An 18,104-nucleotide genomic window follows, 5' to 3' on the forward strand; every position below is an offset into this window, starting at 1 on the left:
AAGCCCTCATGTTGGTGAGAGTAAGAGACTGGCGTTGCCACGTAGGGCAGTAAAACCTGCCAGTTGGGGGGGGAGGAGGGAGCGAGCAGCATGATAATGGCTCTGAAGGGCTCCATTGTGCACCACAGAATGGCAGGATCCTCGGCCCGGAGGCAAATCTGTATTACAGTCGGCAACATTAAAGGGAACTTCTGAGCAGAGAGATGGGCTAAATACCAGCGGCTAAGCTGGGGGCTGCATCAGTAGGGGGGCTTATAAACCCTACAGATATATATAGAGAGAGCATTCATACCCGTCCCTTAGTGCAACTGCAACCCAGAGGGCATAAATAGGGGCACCGGGGCCGGCTATAATGTTGATACATGGAAATGAGATCAAAGAGAGCTAATTAGCCTTTAATTCTTTATGATGGTGGATGGGGGTTCCACATGTGGCTCGTGGCTGGGCCAACCAGGTGAGCAGGATTCTGGGTTCCAGTGTTACACTGGCAGCAAATCCTTTATATGATCAGCAGGGGGTGAGGGGAGTGCGCACTGGAGTTGCAGCAGGGGGGAATGAGAGCCCAGACTAGTGGTAGGTGAAGAAAGAGCTACGTGCCTAGTGCCCCCCCCCCCCCCATGGTTGCCTACCCCAGTTCCGGCCCTGGGCATGTTAATCATAGAACCAGTGGCCCAAGAAGCCAAATGCTCTGTATCAAAGGGCTTCCTGGGAAAGGTAGTTCAGCTGTTCAGCCATAAATTCCTCGCCAGGTGGGGTCCTTCTATCAACCACCCATCTGACCAGTTGGTTACGTGTGAGTTTGAGGTGGGGCAGATGCTGATAAATCTGCCCGACCCCCACCCCCACCAGACTTTGGGCTACTGATATCCTTGCTGTAGGGATATCCTGGCAAGCAGATTCTGCCTCCTACACAGACATTGTTCTGCCCTGAATCCTTATCTCTGCGCAGGCTGCGGGGCTGATGTCAGTGGAGGAAGAGTCAATACCAGAAACAACAGGGGACATAATGAGCCCCCCTCGCAAGATGGACAGAGAGAGACAATGGCACAAAGCCAATTCCCTTACAGATAGATCTCTGCTTATTATATATTGCCTGCTGCAAGTACGAATCCGTGTTTTCTGAATAAAGGAACAATATTAATCATGGATTCTTGGGTTTTCCCGGCCAGGGGAAAAGCTGTTTTATTGATGAGGTATAAAGGGGAAGCAAAGCTACACTGCCTGCTGGGAAATGGCAAACCCAGACGTAGCAGCATTTGGCTCAGGTTAGTTTCACAGTAGGAAGTTACAGGCGGGGGTTTGCCCTGATCTCATAGTGTCCCAGGATCCTCTCTGCTTCCCGCACCCCAGTCAGGTAGGCACCATGAGTTGTTGTGTAGAAATTGGTATGAGTGGCTTCCCCTGCAAACAGCACCTGCAAAGGCTAAGCACAGCGAATGGAGCCGTCAGGTCAAAGGTGGGAATTGGACCAATAGGATGAGCAAGTTTCAAGCAGGTAGAGGGCCAATAGGATGAGTAAAACTTAGGAGAGAGTAAAACAATGAAGGAGAAGTAGGTTTGGGCAGGAATATGACAACGTAGAAGGGGAATGATCAGGCAAGAATAAGGCCAAAGGGATAAGCAAGGCTCACATAGTAATAAGATATGGTAGAATAAGCCAGGCTCAAATGGTACTAAATGCAGCAGGGTGAGTAAGGTTCAGGTAAGGGTGAGACATAGAGGGATGAGTAAGGTTCAGGTAGGATAAGACTGCACAGAATAACCAAGGTTCATGTATGAATAGAACACAGTAGGATGAACAAGGTTTAGATATAAGGTATAAAGCTAATATGTCGTGGGATGAGGAATCAGACATGGTGGGATGAGGAGGGTTCACGTAGGAGAAGACATGGTGGGATGAAGAGTGTTCAGGTAGGAGAAGACATGGTGGGATGAGGAGGGTTCACGTAGGAGAAGACATGGTGGGATGAAGAGGGTTCAGGTAGTAAGAAGACATGGTGGGAGGAGGAGGGTTCAGGTAGGAGAAGACATGGTGGGATGAGGAGGGTTCAGGTAGGAGAAGACATGGTGGGATGAAGAGGGTTCAGGTAGTAAGAAGACATGGTGGGAGGAGGAGGGTTCAGGTAGTAGAAGACATGGTGGGATGAAGAGTGTTCAGGTAGGAGAAGACATGGTGGGATGAGGAGGGTTCAGGTAGGAAGAAGACATGGTGGGAGGAGGAGGGTTCAGGTAGGAGAAGACATGGTGGGATGAAGAGTGTTCAGGTAGGAGAAGACATGGGGGATGAGGAGGGTTCAGGTAGGAGAAGACATGGTGGGATGAAGAGGGTTCAGGTAGTAAGAAGACATGGTGGGAGGAGGAGGGTTCAGGTAGGAGAAGACATGGTGGGATGAAGAGTGTTCAGGTAGGAGAAGACATGGTGGGATGAGGAGGGTTCACGTAGGAGAAGACATGGTGGGATGAAGAGGGTTCAGGTAGTAAGAAGACATGGTGGGAGGAGGAGGGTTCAGGTAGGAGAAGACATGGTGGGATGAGGAGGGTTCAGGTAGGAAGAAGACATGGGGGGATGAGGAGGGTTCAGGTAGGAGAAGACATGGGGGGATGAGGAGGGTTCAGGTAGGAGAAGACATGGGGGGATGAGGAGGGTTCAGGTAGAAGAAGACATGGGGGGATGAGGAGGGTTCAGGTAGGAAGAAGACATGGGGGGATGAGGAGGGTTCAGGTAGGAGAAGACATGGTGGAATGAGGAGGGTTCAGGTAGGAGAAGACATGGGGGGAAGAGGAGGGTTCAGGTAGAAGAAGACATGGGGGGATGAGGAGGGTTCAGGTAGGAAGAAGACATGGGGGGATGAGGAGGGTTCAGGTAGGAGAAGACATGGTGGAATGAGGAGGGTTCAGGTAGGAGAAGACATGGGGGGAAGAGGAGGGTTCAGGTAGAAGAAGACATGGGGGGATGAGGAGGGTTCAGGTAGGAAGAAGACATGGGGGGATGAGGAGGGTTCAGGTAGGAGAAGACATGGTGGAATGAGGAGAGTTCAGGTAGGAGAAGACATGGGGGGATGAGGAGGGTTCAGGTAGGAGAAGACATGGGGGGATGAGGAGGGTTCAGGTAGGAAGAAGACACGGATGACAAGGTTCGGGCATGTCCCCCAATGACTGGAAAGGAGAAGGCATAGGACAGGTGCACAGAAGGACATTCCATTTAGAACTGCAGAGAAAACACAACATTAAAAAAAAATTTTTTACAGAAGCCAAATACCCTGAGTCTTCTCTTCTGGTGCGTTGATGGAAGAGGTTCTTCTAGCGCTTTCTGTTCCTTCACTGCATCCACTCCGACTGGCACGTTGGTGTAAGAGCCTCGCGTGTAGGGGTTAGTGTGCCACGTGGAGCGCAGGACCCCCCTCAGCTCCGATACCGGCCAGCCTGTAAACTGCTTCAGCAGTCTGTACCCCGGGGATGGGGCGGCCAAGGGGAAGCAGGGAGGGGAGAGCGGGGGGAGCGGGAATGGAACAAAGAGATGAGAATTCAAAGCGAGTGCAGAATGTCATTTGTATGAACATAAAGAGCATCAATGATTTACCAACCATAAAAATGGAAAATTACAGTCCGTGTATTATCTGAGGCGTCATTCCCGGGCCCCCCAAGAGTGTCTGTAGCCTTGTTATGGGCTAAGGGGGCCCAGCCTGAAGGCCAGTTAGGGGGGGATTTGGGGTGAGTGCTTATTTGTGCCCTGGGTACCCCTGGAACTATAGCGGGGTGACTGTTACCCCAATGTTTCTATATATCTGTAACCTTGTTATGGGCTAAGGGGGCCCAGCCTGAAGGCCAGTTAGGGGGGGATTTGGGGTGAGTGCTTATTTGTGCCCTGGGTACCCCTGGAACTATAGTGGGGTGACTGTTACCCCAATGTTTCTATATATCTGTAACCTTGTTATGGGCTAAGGGGGCCCAGCCTGAAGGCCAGTTAGGGGGGGATTTGGGGTGAGTGCTTATTTGTGCCCTGGGTACCCCTGGAACTATAGCGGGGTGACTGTTACCCCAATGTTTCTATATATCTGTAACCTTGTTATGGGCTAAGGGGGCCCAGCCTGAAGGCCAGTTAGGGGGGATTTGGGGTGAGTGCTTATTTGTGCCCTGGGTACCCCTGGAACTATAGTGGGGTGACTGTTACCCCAATGTTTCTATATATCTGTAACCTTGTTATGGGCTAAGGGGGCCCAGCCTGAAGGCCAGTTAGGGGGGGATTTGGGGTGAGTGCTTATTTGTGCCCTGGGTACCCCTGGAACTATAGCAGGATGTTCTAGGGTCTTTCTGGTGCGTTTATACCAATAAAAGTCAATATTGCCTGTACTTGGCTGTTGTGTATTTTTTTAATTATAACAATTAATACAGAATATCATTAAATAACCTGGAAGTCTGGAGTTAAGAATACAATAATAATAGAGTGACACAGATAAGCATCTGGAGAGCACATTGAAAACACCAATGTAGAACTCCAAGGGCAGCAGAGAGGGAAAGATAATAGAACCTGCGCATGAAATAAAGGGAAAGCTACGGGAAATATAATCAGACAGTTTAATACAAGATCAGAGCAGATAAAATACAAGAGCTGTAAATGAGAACAAAAAGAATATGGGAGGATTAAAGGATTATAGACGGTGAGTAGGAATATTAGGTATGATTCTACTCGCAGTGTGAGGGGGCGGCTCTGTATCCAACGTGTAGCAGACAGATAGGGGGCAAAAGATTAGAAATGGCAGTTAGTAGAAGGGGTGGATAAGCACTTACAGAGTGAGATCAGGGGGAGACGTATAACACAACATCTATACGGCAGGAGGGCTGGCACAGGTAGGTACAGCTACTGGTACAGAGAAACCCTGGGGGTAATGTCTCCCTCTATTGGCCAGATTATGTAATAGCAGCAATAACGGAGCAAATCAAAATGTGTTGGCCGAGTTGTGCAAAGTGCAAAACAACTGGAGGAGACTTCTGTAAGAAAAATGGTGGGGTTCAGACAGCTGCCAGAGGGGTGGTACTAACAGGTGAGGGATTTGGGTGGTCAGAGGCTGGGTGTGGCCTGAGAGGCCTATGGGACCCGAATGAACCCTGTATGTACCGAGTGAAACTTGATCCCATCTGAACCCAGTACTTACTAGGGATGCACCAAATACACTATCTTAGGATCTGGCGGAACCCCGAATCCTTTGTGAAAGTTTTTGGCCAAATCCAAATCCTGCTGAAAAAGGCAAAATCTTGGCCGAATCCTGGATTCGGTGCATCCCTTGTACTTACCCAGAGCTCTGATTCATGGTACTCTCTCTCCCATGGTCAGGCAGGATGGTGGGGTTTGGCCCAGAATGAGAAGTTATATAGATCTCTACAGGCCAAGAAGTCCCAATATGATTGGGAAAACAGTCCTTTTGGTTAGAACCAAGTTCTGCCCCCCCCCACCTGTCCTGCCCCTCTCACCTGACACAGATGTCTCCCACCTCCTTCTCAGGCAGGGTCTCCATATGCTCAGCAGCAAGCCCAGTGATCCAGCCACAGAGAATGCTACGGTGCAGAGGAACACAGTCAAACCCCCCGATCTTCTTGTACCACTCAGATCTCAGTAAGTCCTCCTGGTTGTGAGCGGTGTAACCCTCTGGGCTCTCTGGTCCCTGTTGCCACACTAGTTGTATACCAGCACAATCGTCGGGCCAAAAGGGCTCAGAAAACTCCAAGAAGATCTTGGCCACTGTGCCAAAGCCTAGCCTTTCAACAGCCTCCATCTTCCCTTGGGGCAGCGGTGGGTCAAAAAGGCTTGAGGCTCGTTCCTTCAAGCAACCAAGAGACACTGTGACAATCACATGATCTGCTGGAAATGCCTCTCCGTCTTCACAAAGGACCACGACGGGAGGTTTGGACTTGGATGTTGGAGGAGAACCTTCCCATTGGACACATTTTACAGGTTTACAACAACGCAAAGAATTTGGAGGAAGCTGATCTAACAATACGTTGAGAAGAGCTTGGTAGCCCCCACTGCCTAAAGAGTTGAAAAAAGGTCCTTCTAGTGCAGTATAGAGGCCCAGCTGACTCAGCGAAAACTCATACATGGAATTGCAAGCCTCATCAACACACTCTATGCGCTTACACCACTCAAAGACGCCCTCGGACGACTCGGACTTGGCAATAGCGGACGCTGCAAACTCTCGGTCCAGATACTTCCCGACTGACCATGATGCACATTCCGGTTTGAAGTCCTGCTGATTAATCTTGGCCATGGTTTGGCCAAAAAAGCAAGTTACCTGGTCTACTTCATTGGCAGGGAGAAGCTTCCCGTCTTCGGAAAAGAAATAATCCTGAGGGGTGACACTTATTGGCTGGCAGGTAACCATGTTAAAGCCGTCGTCTGCTAGCAACCCTTTCTCTTTGGCCATTTGATAAAGCGGATTGTCCGTCTGGCCGTGGATCCACGTGGCTCCAAGTTCTAAGGCAGGGTCACCTGTGGGTTTGTGCGTTAAAACCCGGCCGCCTGGTCGGTCTGAGGCTTCTAAGATAACCAAGTCCCTCACACCATGTTTGGCCAAGGTGGTGGCTGCGCCAAGTCCAGCAAAGCCAGCCCCAACTATTACCACCCTGAGTGGTTGGCTTCCAAGATACACACCATCCATGGATGATAAAAAAGTGTCCAGAGATACCTACAAAAATACAAATAACAGCATGGAACCCTTACTGAAGGCTAATGCAGTTATTCTAGCCCTTCCCTACCCGTCTGCTCTGGCTCCCCGTGCCCCACTCACCAAATTTGTTTACTTAGTTAAACGTTTCTGAGAAGGTTCCCAGGCTTCTGGTAATTGAGATGTCACTTCCAACAGGCAATTATTAGCCTCATATGAACTACATTCTAACGGCCCGACCCCTTATCCAGAAATCCCTTCCCTCTACTTCCCATATGGCAAACACCCCATATAACCTATATAACTTCCATACTGAATAGAGAGTCTTTAAAGGGGTTTTTCATCTTTTAGTACAGGTATCAGACCCCTTATCCAGAAACCCATTATCCAGAAAGTTCCAAATTACAGAAAGGCCATCTCCCATAGACTCAATTTTAATCAAATAATTCACATTTTTAAAAATGATTCCCTTTTTCTGTGTAATAATAAAACAGTACCTGTACTTGATCCCAACTAAGATATAATTACCCCTTATTGGGGCAGAACAGCCCTATTGGGTTTATTTAATGGTTAAATGATTCCCTTTTCTCTGTAATAATAAAACAGTACCTGTACTTGATCCCAACTAAGATATAATTGCCCCTTATTGGGGGCAGAACAGCCCTATTGGGTTTATTTAATGGTTAAATTATTCCCTTTTCTCTGTAATAATAAAACAGTGCCTGTACTTGATCCCAACTAAGATATAATTACCCCTTATTGGGGGCAGAACAGCCCTATTGGGTTTATTTAATGGTTAAATGATTCCCTTTTCTCTGTAATAATAAAACAGTGCCTGTACTTGATCCCAACTAAGATATAATTACCCCTTATTGGGGGCAGAACAGCCCTATTGGGTTTATTTAATGGTTAAATGATTCCCTTTTCTCTGTAATAATAAAACAGTACCTGTACTTGATCCCAACTAAGATATAATTACCCCTTATTGGGGGCAGAACAGCCCTATTGGGTTTATTTCATGGTTAAATGATTCCCTTTTCTCTGTAATAATAAAACAGTACCTGTACTTGATCCCAACTAAGATCAAACTGGAATCCCTGGAAGCCATTGAGAATGAATCAGTGACGGGGTCCCTGCAGGTATATTATACTGACACATTCACGCACCTTTATCCGGATCTATTCAGACTCTCAGTCCCGGTGTTGCGCCTGGCTACTGGCAGTTCATCCAAATATCGTATTCGATGCTGACCGGCTACTCCTGGTGTTCTATTTATTCCCTTTCTCTCTCCCCAACCCCACCTTATCCAAGAGACCTTTGGTCAGCACTTTGTGATAAAACAGCCCAATAGATACAGGTTACATCAGCTGCTGCCACTGTACATGAAACTATTGGTGTTTAAAGGGCACATTCACACACTTACACACTCACAGGCCGGGCTGGCAATCTGAGGGTTCTGGCTAATGCCAGACACTCACTATTTATTGGGCTGGTGACGTGCTGTTTGGGCCTCTGGGTACTTGCAATGCCAGGGAATATTTTTAATCCCAGTCTGCTCTGATAAACTTCAGTCTCACTTTACTGCTGCGCTGCAAGTTGGAGTGATATCCCCCCCCCCTCACCCCCAGCAGCCGATCAGCAGAACAATGGGAAGGGAGCAAGATAGCAGCTCCCAGTAGGTATCAGAATAGCACTCAATAGTAAGAAATCCAAGTCCGGCTTGGGACTCCTCCAGTTACATGGGAGTAGGAGAAACAATAGGTTAGCTGAAAGCAGTTCTAATGTGTAGCGCTGGCTGAAAGCTCAGACTCAGTCACACTTTACTGCTGCGCTGCAAGTTGGAGAGATATGCCCCCCCCCCTCACCCCCAGCAGCCGATCAGCAGAACAATGGGAAGGGAGCAAGATAGCAGCTCCCAGTAGGTATCAGAATAGCACTCAATAGTAAGAAATCCAAGTCCGGCTTGGGACTCCTCCAGTTACATGGGAGTAGGAGAAACAATAGGTTAGCTGAAAGCAGTTCTAAATGGCAGAGGGAATTATTTGCTGTGTAACAGTGTCATTTAGAAATAAAAAGTACATAGTAAAAATCATGACAGTGTCCCTTTAAAGATACATTAATTATGCAGAAGGCTGGTCCAATTAGAAACCTTGCTACATTGAATCTGCCCCCACAGAGCAGCTCCCTTCTATTCCAGTGCAGCCTCCTGTGTCTCCCCCAGGCTCATGTCATTGTCACCGAACACAAAAAAAGTGGTACCTGTATATAAGTTACAAATGGAGTCCCAGCACAATGGCAGTAGAAGGGGCAAATCAATGTAAGAGCGGTGCTTACCCTGCTGGGCCAGGAGCTGCTCCTTCCCTTACTGGTACTTGCCCCCCCATACGGAGCTGCATTTGGGCACGGAGAAGAACTCGCTGTGATCTGATGAAATAAAAACCTGTGGATAAAAGAGAACTTTGCCTTTATTTAGCTTTCCCAGAGGTTCAATAAAAATCAGTGTGAGCTTTCCTGGCCCGAGGTTCTGCTGGTGATGCAATGTTCTGGCTCTGGGACGGACATTTTGTTCTTAAGGGTCAATCACCATAGAAACTCTGCTCATCTCTCACTGAAGCTTAAGGGCCCCGAGAACTCAATGGTCATTTGTTACTTTTATTAAATGCCCTCTCCTCTGCTTGTATTTGCCTCATATGATTGGTGTATAGAGCAGAGCTGTTGTTCGGTGGGTGCAAAGGGGCAACTACTGGCAAAGGGATGTTAAATCCTCAGTTCTTCCTGCTGAATTGTGCTTAGTACAGGGGAATCCCTATGTGCCATAGTTTTATGGTATCTCTCTGTACAGGCTATGAGCAAACTTAGGGGGCTGTTCCTGCTGAATTGTGCTTAGTACAGGGGAATCCCTATGTGCCATAGTTTTATGGTATCTCTCTGTACAGGCTATGTGCAAACTTAGGGGGCTGTTCCTGCTGAATTGTGCTTAGTACAGGGGAATCTCTATGCTGCCATAGTTTTATGGTATCTCTCTGTACAGGCTATGGGCAAACTTAGGGGGCTGTTCCTGCTGAATTGTGCTTAGTACAGGGGAATCCCTATGCTGCCATAGTTTTATGTACAGGCTATGAGCAAACTTAGGGGGCTGTTCCTGCTGAATTGTGCTTAGTACAGGGGAATCCCTATGTGCCATAGTTTTATGGTATCTCTCTGTACAGGTTATGAGCAAGCTTAGGGGGCTGTTCCTGCTGAATTGTGCTTAGTACAGGGGAATCCCTATGCTACCATAGTTTTATGGTATCTCTCTGTACAGGCTATGAGCAAACTTAGGGGGCTGTTCCTGCTGAATTGTGCTTAGTACAGGGGAATCCCTATGCTGCCATAGTTTTATGGTATCTCTCTGTACAGGCTATGAGCAAACTTAGGGGGCTGTTCCTGCTGAATTGTGCTTAGTACAGGTGAATCCCTATGTGCCATAGTTTTATGGCATCTCTCTGTACAGGCTATGAGCAAACTTAGGGGGCTGTTCCTGCTGAATTGTGCTTAGTACAGGGGAATCCCTATGCTGCCATAGTTTTATGGTATCTCTCTGTACAGGCTATGGGCAAACTTTTTGCTTGATGCTTGAGAAAATACATCCCATGTAAGATCTAAAACCTGATTTTACATTGTGCTCATAGGTCAATGGCTTAGAGAATATTGTACCCAATCACTGCTGCTTTATGACTGTTTGGTGGAATTTGCCCCTGGTTGTCAGTGCAGAAACATATATAGCTCTGCATTACCAGCCTAATGTCTCCTTAATGCTGAGCTCCGGATAGGGCCATAAACACAGTGTGAGGGGAGGTGCTTATAAACACAGTATTGCATGATACCGGCACATAGGAAGATACACTGGAATAACATGGACATTGGAAGGGACAATAATGGCATCAGCTAAAAGCTGCTCAATTGTCAGAAGCTCTACTGACCAATCAGGTTTCAGCATCTCATCACAGCTTGGGAGTGTTGCCTCTGCCACTGCTCATTCATCTCAAATAGACAGAAATTAGCTATATTCAATGTATATTGTACTGCCTGCTCCCTCCCATGTGTATAAATAGAAATATACAGAGAAGGAATGTTCTGGGCACACAATAAGCTGTACCCCCATACTGTACTGTCTAAGGGAAACACTATGGCAACCCCTACCCATATGTATAAATACAAATATACAGAGAAGGAATGTTCTGGGCACACAATAAGCTGTACCCCCATACTGTACTGTCTAAGGGAAACACTATGGCACCCCCTACCCATATGTATAAATACAAATATACAGAGAAGGAATGTTCTGGGCACACAATAAGCTGTACCCCCATACTGTACTGTCTAAGGGAAACACTATGGCACCTCCTACCCATATGTATAAATACAAATATACAGAGAAGGAATGTTCTGGGCACACAATAAGCTGTACCCCCATACTGTACTGTCTAAGGGAAACACTATGGCACCCCCTACCCATATGTATAAATACAAATATACAGAGAAGGAATGTTCTGGGCACACAATAAGCTGTACCCCCATACTGTACTGTCTAAGGGAAAACACTATGGCACCCCCTACCCATATGTATAAATACAAATATACAGAGAAGGAATGTTCTGGGCACACAATAAGCTGTACCCCCATACTGTACTGTCTAAGGGAAACACTATGGCACCTCCCTCCCATATGTATAAAATACAAATATACAGAGAAGGAATGTTCTGGGCACACAATAAGCTGTACCCCCATACTGTACTGTCTAAGGGAAACACTATGGCACCCCCTACCCATATGTATAAATACAAATATACAGAGAAGGAATGTTCTGGGCACACAATAAGCTGTACCCCCATACTGTACTGTCTAAGGGAAACACTATGGCACCTCCTACCCATATGTATATGTATAATTACATGTGGGTTTTTGACAGGAGTGGGTAGAATCTGAGTGGGGTTCAGGCAGGCTTGGGTATGACAGTGGCCAAGACAGACCAGGAGACAAATAACACTGGAACCATAGGGGACAGAGATTTAAGTTTTTGCTGCATGAGTTGTAATGGCGACCCTAACAGGAAAATCCTTAGATAAATGTACTACATTCCAGACATAGGTCGCAACGAGACATTCAGCCTTCTAACTAGCAGGATCCAAACCCATGAATTCATTCTCAGTGTTTCACCCCTTTAATACTCAATAATGGTTGCACCCACGGCTGTGAGGGGAAAACACCGCCCACACATCAAACTGAGAGAACTGATTTCCTTTCCTTACCTGAAACGCCAAATTGATCGCATAGACTGATGGGAACTGTAGTTTTTCTTCCCAGTCGGAGACGCCGGGCTCAGGCCTATGACGTCGCACCGTGCTAAAGGCGAGTGGAACGCCGGGAAACGTAGTTTTTACTCAGGAACACCAACCATAAAAATGCTATGTGACGTCTAAATATCGCGCCCAGTACAAGGCATGCCGGGAATGGTAGTCTTTATGCTTGGGAAGTCGGGAAGATGAGATTACAGGGGAGCGATACGCCTATTTTCTATGGAAGAAAACTCAGATCCAGTCAGGGTTGCCAGGTTGGCGGTGTTCCCGCCTAATTGGGCTACTAAAGTACTTTCCAAAGTACAAACCCGCCACAGTGCAGTTTTCCCCCCTTGTGTGCCTGTCCCACTGCATGCTGGGTAATGTAGTTTGTTTCTAACAATTAGCCTACAGCTAGGATTAATATAAAACTACAATACCCAGCATGCAATTGGACAGTATAGACAGAGGCTCCCATTTCTATTCTATTCAGGCTCAACCTGTCTGTTCTACACCCTGCTCTATAGGGTATGAGTTTGTACTGTTACTTTCTACTGGGATGTGGGGCAGTTCTACCCCCTGCTCTATAGGGTATGAGTTTGTACTGTTACTTTCTACTGGGATGTGGGGCAGTTCTACCCCCTGCTCTATAGGGTATGAGTTTGTACTGTTACTTTCTACTATGATGTGGGGGGGCTGCCATTTGTTACTTTCTACAGTTGATTCTTAAGCTATAACTCTCAGGATCTCTTGAGGCTGCTGAGAGTTGTAGTTCAACGCACCCATATGTATATCATGTCTGGGGTTACTGCAACATTCTGAATCCATTTCTGTAGTGACTTCCCAGCTGGACTGGGCACAGTGGGAATTATCAGCCATCCCAGTAACTGGAGAGGGGGCACAGGACATGGGGAGTGATTATACGCTTTAAAAAGGCAGGTTTCCCATATATACTTTTAATTTTTTAGAATTTTTTCTCATTGCGCATATTGGGCTATTTTTGGGCTACTTTCAAAGTGGCTTTTGGCTAGTTTTGGGCTGGTGTTAGAACTGACTTTGGCTGGTTTGGAAAAATAAATCTGGCAACTCTGGATCCAGCTCTTTATGGGACACTGACATGATAAAAAGTGTGGGGTTTTGGCTAAAAATGTATTTACAGCTTTAAAATACTGACTTATTTTTGCCTGTAGGCGGCGCTGTCATACACTGTAAATTTTCCACCGTTACTAAAACCAGGCAGTTTAGTACAAAGCTTAATGGGTTAGTAACCACGGTCACTTTAGCAATATAGATTTGTGTCATTATCATGGGAACTGGAATCAACGCAACCTTATTGAACACACATGTTCCAGGGATAAATCTGGGAGGGGCTTCGGTGTAAAAAAGAAAAATCAGTTTCCAACGTGGCACAGGCAGGGGGTATAATTAAGATTCCAGCCAGAGGGCGGGGCCACATAGAAACACAGATGGGGGGCAAGTTCCAGTACCTTAAAGCCCTTCATTGATTGTAACGGTGCAAAAAACAAACATATGGAGAGAGCCAGGTTACTAAATTGTCAGGGGGCCCTCATTCTTATCAATAAGTAAAACTGGCACGTTGGCACTGGGTGCAAGAATCCATACAAACATCATGTTGAAATTGCTCATGATTTTGCACCTCTACTGGATAAGGGCTCATTCACAAACATAGGTGCAAAACGCAAAACTGCACAAGTTCTTTTTGGCAACAGCAACCAATCGGTTATGTTTAATCAGGCTCCTACTAGTTAAACTATTACAGCAAAGATCTGACGGGCGGATAGCTCCTATCTTAGTAAATCAGCCCTAAAGTTAGAAAGATGTGATTGCTGTGGTTATTAAACACCTAAACATTTCCTTTGTGATTGTATCACGGGCGCAGTCTATCAGATCTCAGACGTGTTCCTAACTGGGAGATTCCTCTCCTTGCAATTCATCCAGCAGAACATACCTGCCGAGCAGCATTCCATGACTTAAGCCAGTAACAAGTAACATTTACACTAAGCCCCATAGAAAATGAATGTAACCATACACACTGCTCCACAATTTACATTAAATTACTAATTAAATTTTTAGCAGTTTTAGACCACTCTACCAATGGCTCAGCTGTATTTTAGCCACCCTATGGCTACCTGGTTGTTCAGGCAAAACCTGTACAGTCAGTGTGTAACTACCCATTAATTCCGCACCATCACATCCCACCCAACATTTTCATTCCTTCCATCACCGTTGCCATCAGCTTGCTCTGTCCCGACCCCTCTCCTTTCCTTTAGTCCCTTTTGGAAATCAGGATTTTTACTTGGCTCAGTCATTTCAGTTGGCAATGGAGATCTGTTGGAAAACGCCTAAAGCTGCTACCCTAATCACTTGCGCTTGGGTGCCTATAGAGAAAGTACAGCACAGTCAGTATCTAGCTGGCCACACACTGAGATTTAGAGAGGTTGCCGAATGAACAGATCTCTGGCCCATTTGGCTGCCCAAACACTGGTACAAACCAATTTTATCCCTTTCTTTTTTTTGTAACTTGCAATTTTTATTGTTTTTGTAGAAGTTAACAAGGCATATTAAAGCATTCTGTGCTATCGTTCATACATTTGTCATCATTAAAGAGAAAGCAATAATTATAAGAAGAAATGAGTACTTGGCTGTAGTTATATGGGGTGCTTACTTAGATTGTAAGCTCTACGGGGCAGGGACCTCCTTCCCACTGTGTCTCATACCACATGGCACTTATATATATATATATATAAAGTGACAGAGATGCGTGCAGCTGAGAGTAACTGGCTAACCAGATTTTGTGTGTGCTTTGAAAGTGGCTTCAAGATGGCTTCCCCAAGAGTAAAGTGAGGCTGTCCTTATCTAGAGTTAGGAGTGTGATTTGGTGCAATAGCATCAAGATCTCATCCCAGAATGGTTGTATTAGAGGGCAAAGCCAAAATAGTCTGATCCCTTTCTGACCCGGGGGGCAGTGCAGGTCTGGACTGAGATTTAAATTGGGCCCTGGCATTTCAACTACTCACACAGGCCCAATAAATATTCACTGCCAATCAGGCCCGGACTGGTAATCTGTGGGTTCTGGCAAATGCAAGAGTCACAATAGTGACAGTCACTATTTATTGGGCTGGTGGGGGTCTGTTTGGGCCTCTGTGTAATTGAAATGCCAGGACCTGTTTTGACTCCCAGTCCAGACTTGCTACCTCTGGCATCTTACAGCAACACCTCTGGATTAGCCAGAATCTATAGATTGCCAGTCAGGGCCTGGGCCAGTGATTGGATCACACAATGGACTTATGGAAGCCCACTGGGTGAGGACTGTAACCGGGCGATGCAGACCTTGTTGGACAGGATTGTCATAGCTGGCCCTATTGATATGTGAGGGATTTGTGGCCTGATATAAATCACACAGGCACACCTAAAGCAGCGCTGCCTCAGGGTTCAATGCCCTGTGCCCCCTCCCCAGTTACTGGGATGGCTGATAATTCCCTCTGTGCCCAGTCCAGCTGGGAAGTCACTACGGAAATGGATTCAGAATGTTGCATTAACCCCAGACATGATATACATATGGGTGTGTTGAACTACAACTCTCAGCAGCCTCAAGATATCCTGAAAGTTATAGCTTAAGGATCAACTGCAGAACTGCCCCACATCCCAGTAGAAATTAACAGTCCAATCACATACCCTATAGAGCAGGGGGTAGAACTGCCCCACATCCCAGTAGAAATTAACAGTCCAATCACATACCCTATAGAGCAGGGGGTAGAACTGCCCCACATCCCAGTAGAAAGTAACAGTCCAATCACATACCCTATAGAGCAGGGGGTAGAACTGCCCCACATCCCAGTAGAAAGTAACAGTCCAATCACATACCCTATAGAGCAGGGGGTAGAACTGCCCCACATCCCAGTAGAAAGTAACAGTCCAATCACATACCCTATAGAGCAGGGGGTAGAACTGCCCCACATCCCAGTAGAAAGTAACAGTCCAATCACATACCCTATAGAGCAGGGGGTAGAACTGCCCCACATCCCAGTAGAAAGTAACAGTCCAATCACATACCCTATAGAGCAGGGGGTAGAACTGCCCCACATCCCAGTAGAAAGTAACAGTACAATCACATACCCTATAGAGCAGGGGGTAGAACTGCCCACATCCAGTAGAAAGTAACAGTACAATCACATACCCTATAGAGCAGGGAGCAGGGGGTAGAACTGCCCCACATCCCAGTAGAAAGTAACAGTACAATCACATACCCTATAGAGCAGGGAGCAGGGGGTAGAACTGCCCCACATCCCAGTAGAAAGTAACAGTACAATCACATACCCTATAGAGCAGGGAGCAGGGGGTAGAACTGCCCCACATCCCAGTAGAAAGTAACAGTACAATCACATACCCTATAGAGCAGGGAGCAGGGGGTAGAACTGCCCCACATCCCAGTAGAAAGTAACAGTACAATCACATACCCTATAGAGCAGGGGGTAGAACTGCCCCACATCCCAGTAGAAAGTAACAGTAACAATCACATACCCTATAGAGCAGGGGGTAGAACTGGCCCCACATCCCAGTAGAAAGTAACAGTACAATCACATACCCTATAGAGCAGAGGGTAGAACTGCCCCACATCCCAGTAGAAAGTAACAGTACAATCACATACCCTATAGAGCAGAGGGGTAGAACTGCCCCACATCCCAGTAGAAAAGTAACAGACAATCACATACCCCTATAGAGCAGGGGGGGGTAAGAACTGCCCCACATCCCAGTAGAAAGTAACAGTACAATCACATACCCTATATGAGCAGGCAGGGGTAGAACTGCCCCACATCCCAGTAGAAAGTAAACAGTACAATCACATACCCTATAGAGCAGAGGTAGAACTGCCCCACATCCCAGTAAGAAAGTAACAGTACAATCACATACCCTATAGAGCAGAAGGGTAGAACTGCCCCACATCCCAGTAGAAAGTAACAGTACAATCACATACCCTATAGGAGCAGGGGGTAGAACTGCCCCACATCCCAGTAGAAAAGTAACAGTACAATCACATACCCTATAGAGCAGAGGGTAGAACTGCCCCACATCCCAGTAGAAAGTAACAGTACAATCACATACCCTATAGAGCAGAGGGTAGAACTGCCCCACATCCCAGTAGAAAGTAACAGTACAATCACATACCCTATAGAGCAGGGGGTAGAACTGCCCCACATCCCAGTAGAAAGTAACAGTACAATCACATACCCTATAGAGCAGAGGGTAGAACTGCCCCACATCCCAGTAGAAAGTAACAGTACAATCACATACCCTATAGAGCAGAGGGTAGAACTGCCCCACATCCCAGTAGAAAGTAACAGCACAATCACATACCCTATAGAGCAGGGAGCAGGGGGTAGAACTGCCCCACATCCCAGTAGAAAGTAACAGTACAATCACATACCCTATAGAGCAGGGAGCAGGGGTAGAACTGCCCCACATCCCAGTAGAAAGTAACAGTACAATCACATACCCTATAGAGCAGGGGGTAGAACTTCCCCACATCCCAGTAGAAAGTAACAGTACAATCACATACCCTATAGAGCAGGGAGCAGGGGTAGAACTGCCCCACATCCCAGTAGAAAGTAACAGTACAATCACATACCCTATAGAGCAGGGGGTAGAACTGCCCCACATCCCAGTAGAAAGTAACAGTACAATCACATACCCTATAGAGCAGGGGGTAGAACTGCCCCACATCCCAGTAGAAAGTAACAGTACAATCACATACCCTATAGAGCAGGGAGCAGGGGGTAGAACTGCCCCACATCCCAGTAGAAAGTAACAGTACAATCACATACCCTATAGAGCAGGGGGTAGAACTGCCCCACATCCCAGTAGAAAGTAACAGTACAATCACATACCCTATAGAGCAGGGGGTAGAACTGCCCCACATCCCAGTAGAAAGTAACAGTACAATCACATACCCTATAGAGCAGGGGGTAGAACTGCCCCACATCCCAGTAGAAAGTAACAGTACAATCACATACCCTATAGAGCAGGGGGTAGAACTGCCCCACATCCCAGTAGAAAGTAACAGTACAATCACATACCCTATAGAGCAGGGGGTAGGGCAGACAGGTTG

General features: G+C 46.7%; 2 protein-coding genes across 7 annotated transcripts in view; both read right to left on the reverse strand.

Moving 5' to 3' along the window:
• The window catches only part of LOC116407773, an 880,143-nt gene that overhangs the window by 358,041 nt on the left and 503,998 nt on the right, over positions 1-18,104 (reverse strand). The gene's annotated exons all lie outside the window — the stretch shown is intronic.
• Positions 1,142-18,098, reverse strand: LOC100145496 (uncharacterized loc100145496). Of its 6 annotated transcripts, none has more exons than XM_031892512.1 (6): positions 18,073-18,088; positions 8,994-9,099; positions 7,826-7,960; positions 5,470-6,680; positions 3,260-3,443; positions 1,142-1,423 (listed from the first exon to the last, which is right to left on the reverse strand). In XM_031892512.1, the coding sequence occupies exons 4-6, from the start codon at positions 6,651-6,653 to the stop codon at positions 1,286-1,288; spliced, it is 1,506 nt and encodes a 501-aa protein (XP_031748372.1). In that variant the 5' UTR covers positions 6,654-6,680; positions 7,826-7,960; positions 8,994-9,099; positions 18,073-18,088; the 3' UTR covers positions 1,142-1,285.

This window comes from Xenopus tropicalis, chromosome 9, assembly GCF_000004195.4.
Source record: "Xenopus tropicalis strain Nigerian chromosome 9, UCB_Xtro_10.0, whole genome shotgun sequence".
Lineage (NCBI taxonomy): Eukaryota > Metazoa > Chordata > Amphibia > Anura > Pipidae > Xenopus > Xenopus tropicalis.

Coding starts and splice junctions, on each gene's coding strand:
- LOC100145496 (XM_031892509.1), bottom strand. CDS start 18,041: ATGTGGGGCAGTTCTACCCCCTGCTCTATAGG. Junction 6,681..8,993: donor GCAGCTCCTGGCCCAGCAGG/GTAAGCACCGCT, acceptor GTATTTTTGTAG/GTATCTCTGGACACTTTTTT. Junction 3,444..5,469: donor GTGGGAGACATCTGTGTCAG/GTGAGAGGGGCA, acceptor CCCGGGGTACAG/ACTGCTGAAGCAGTTTACAG.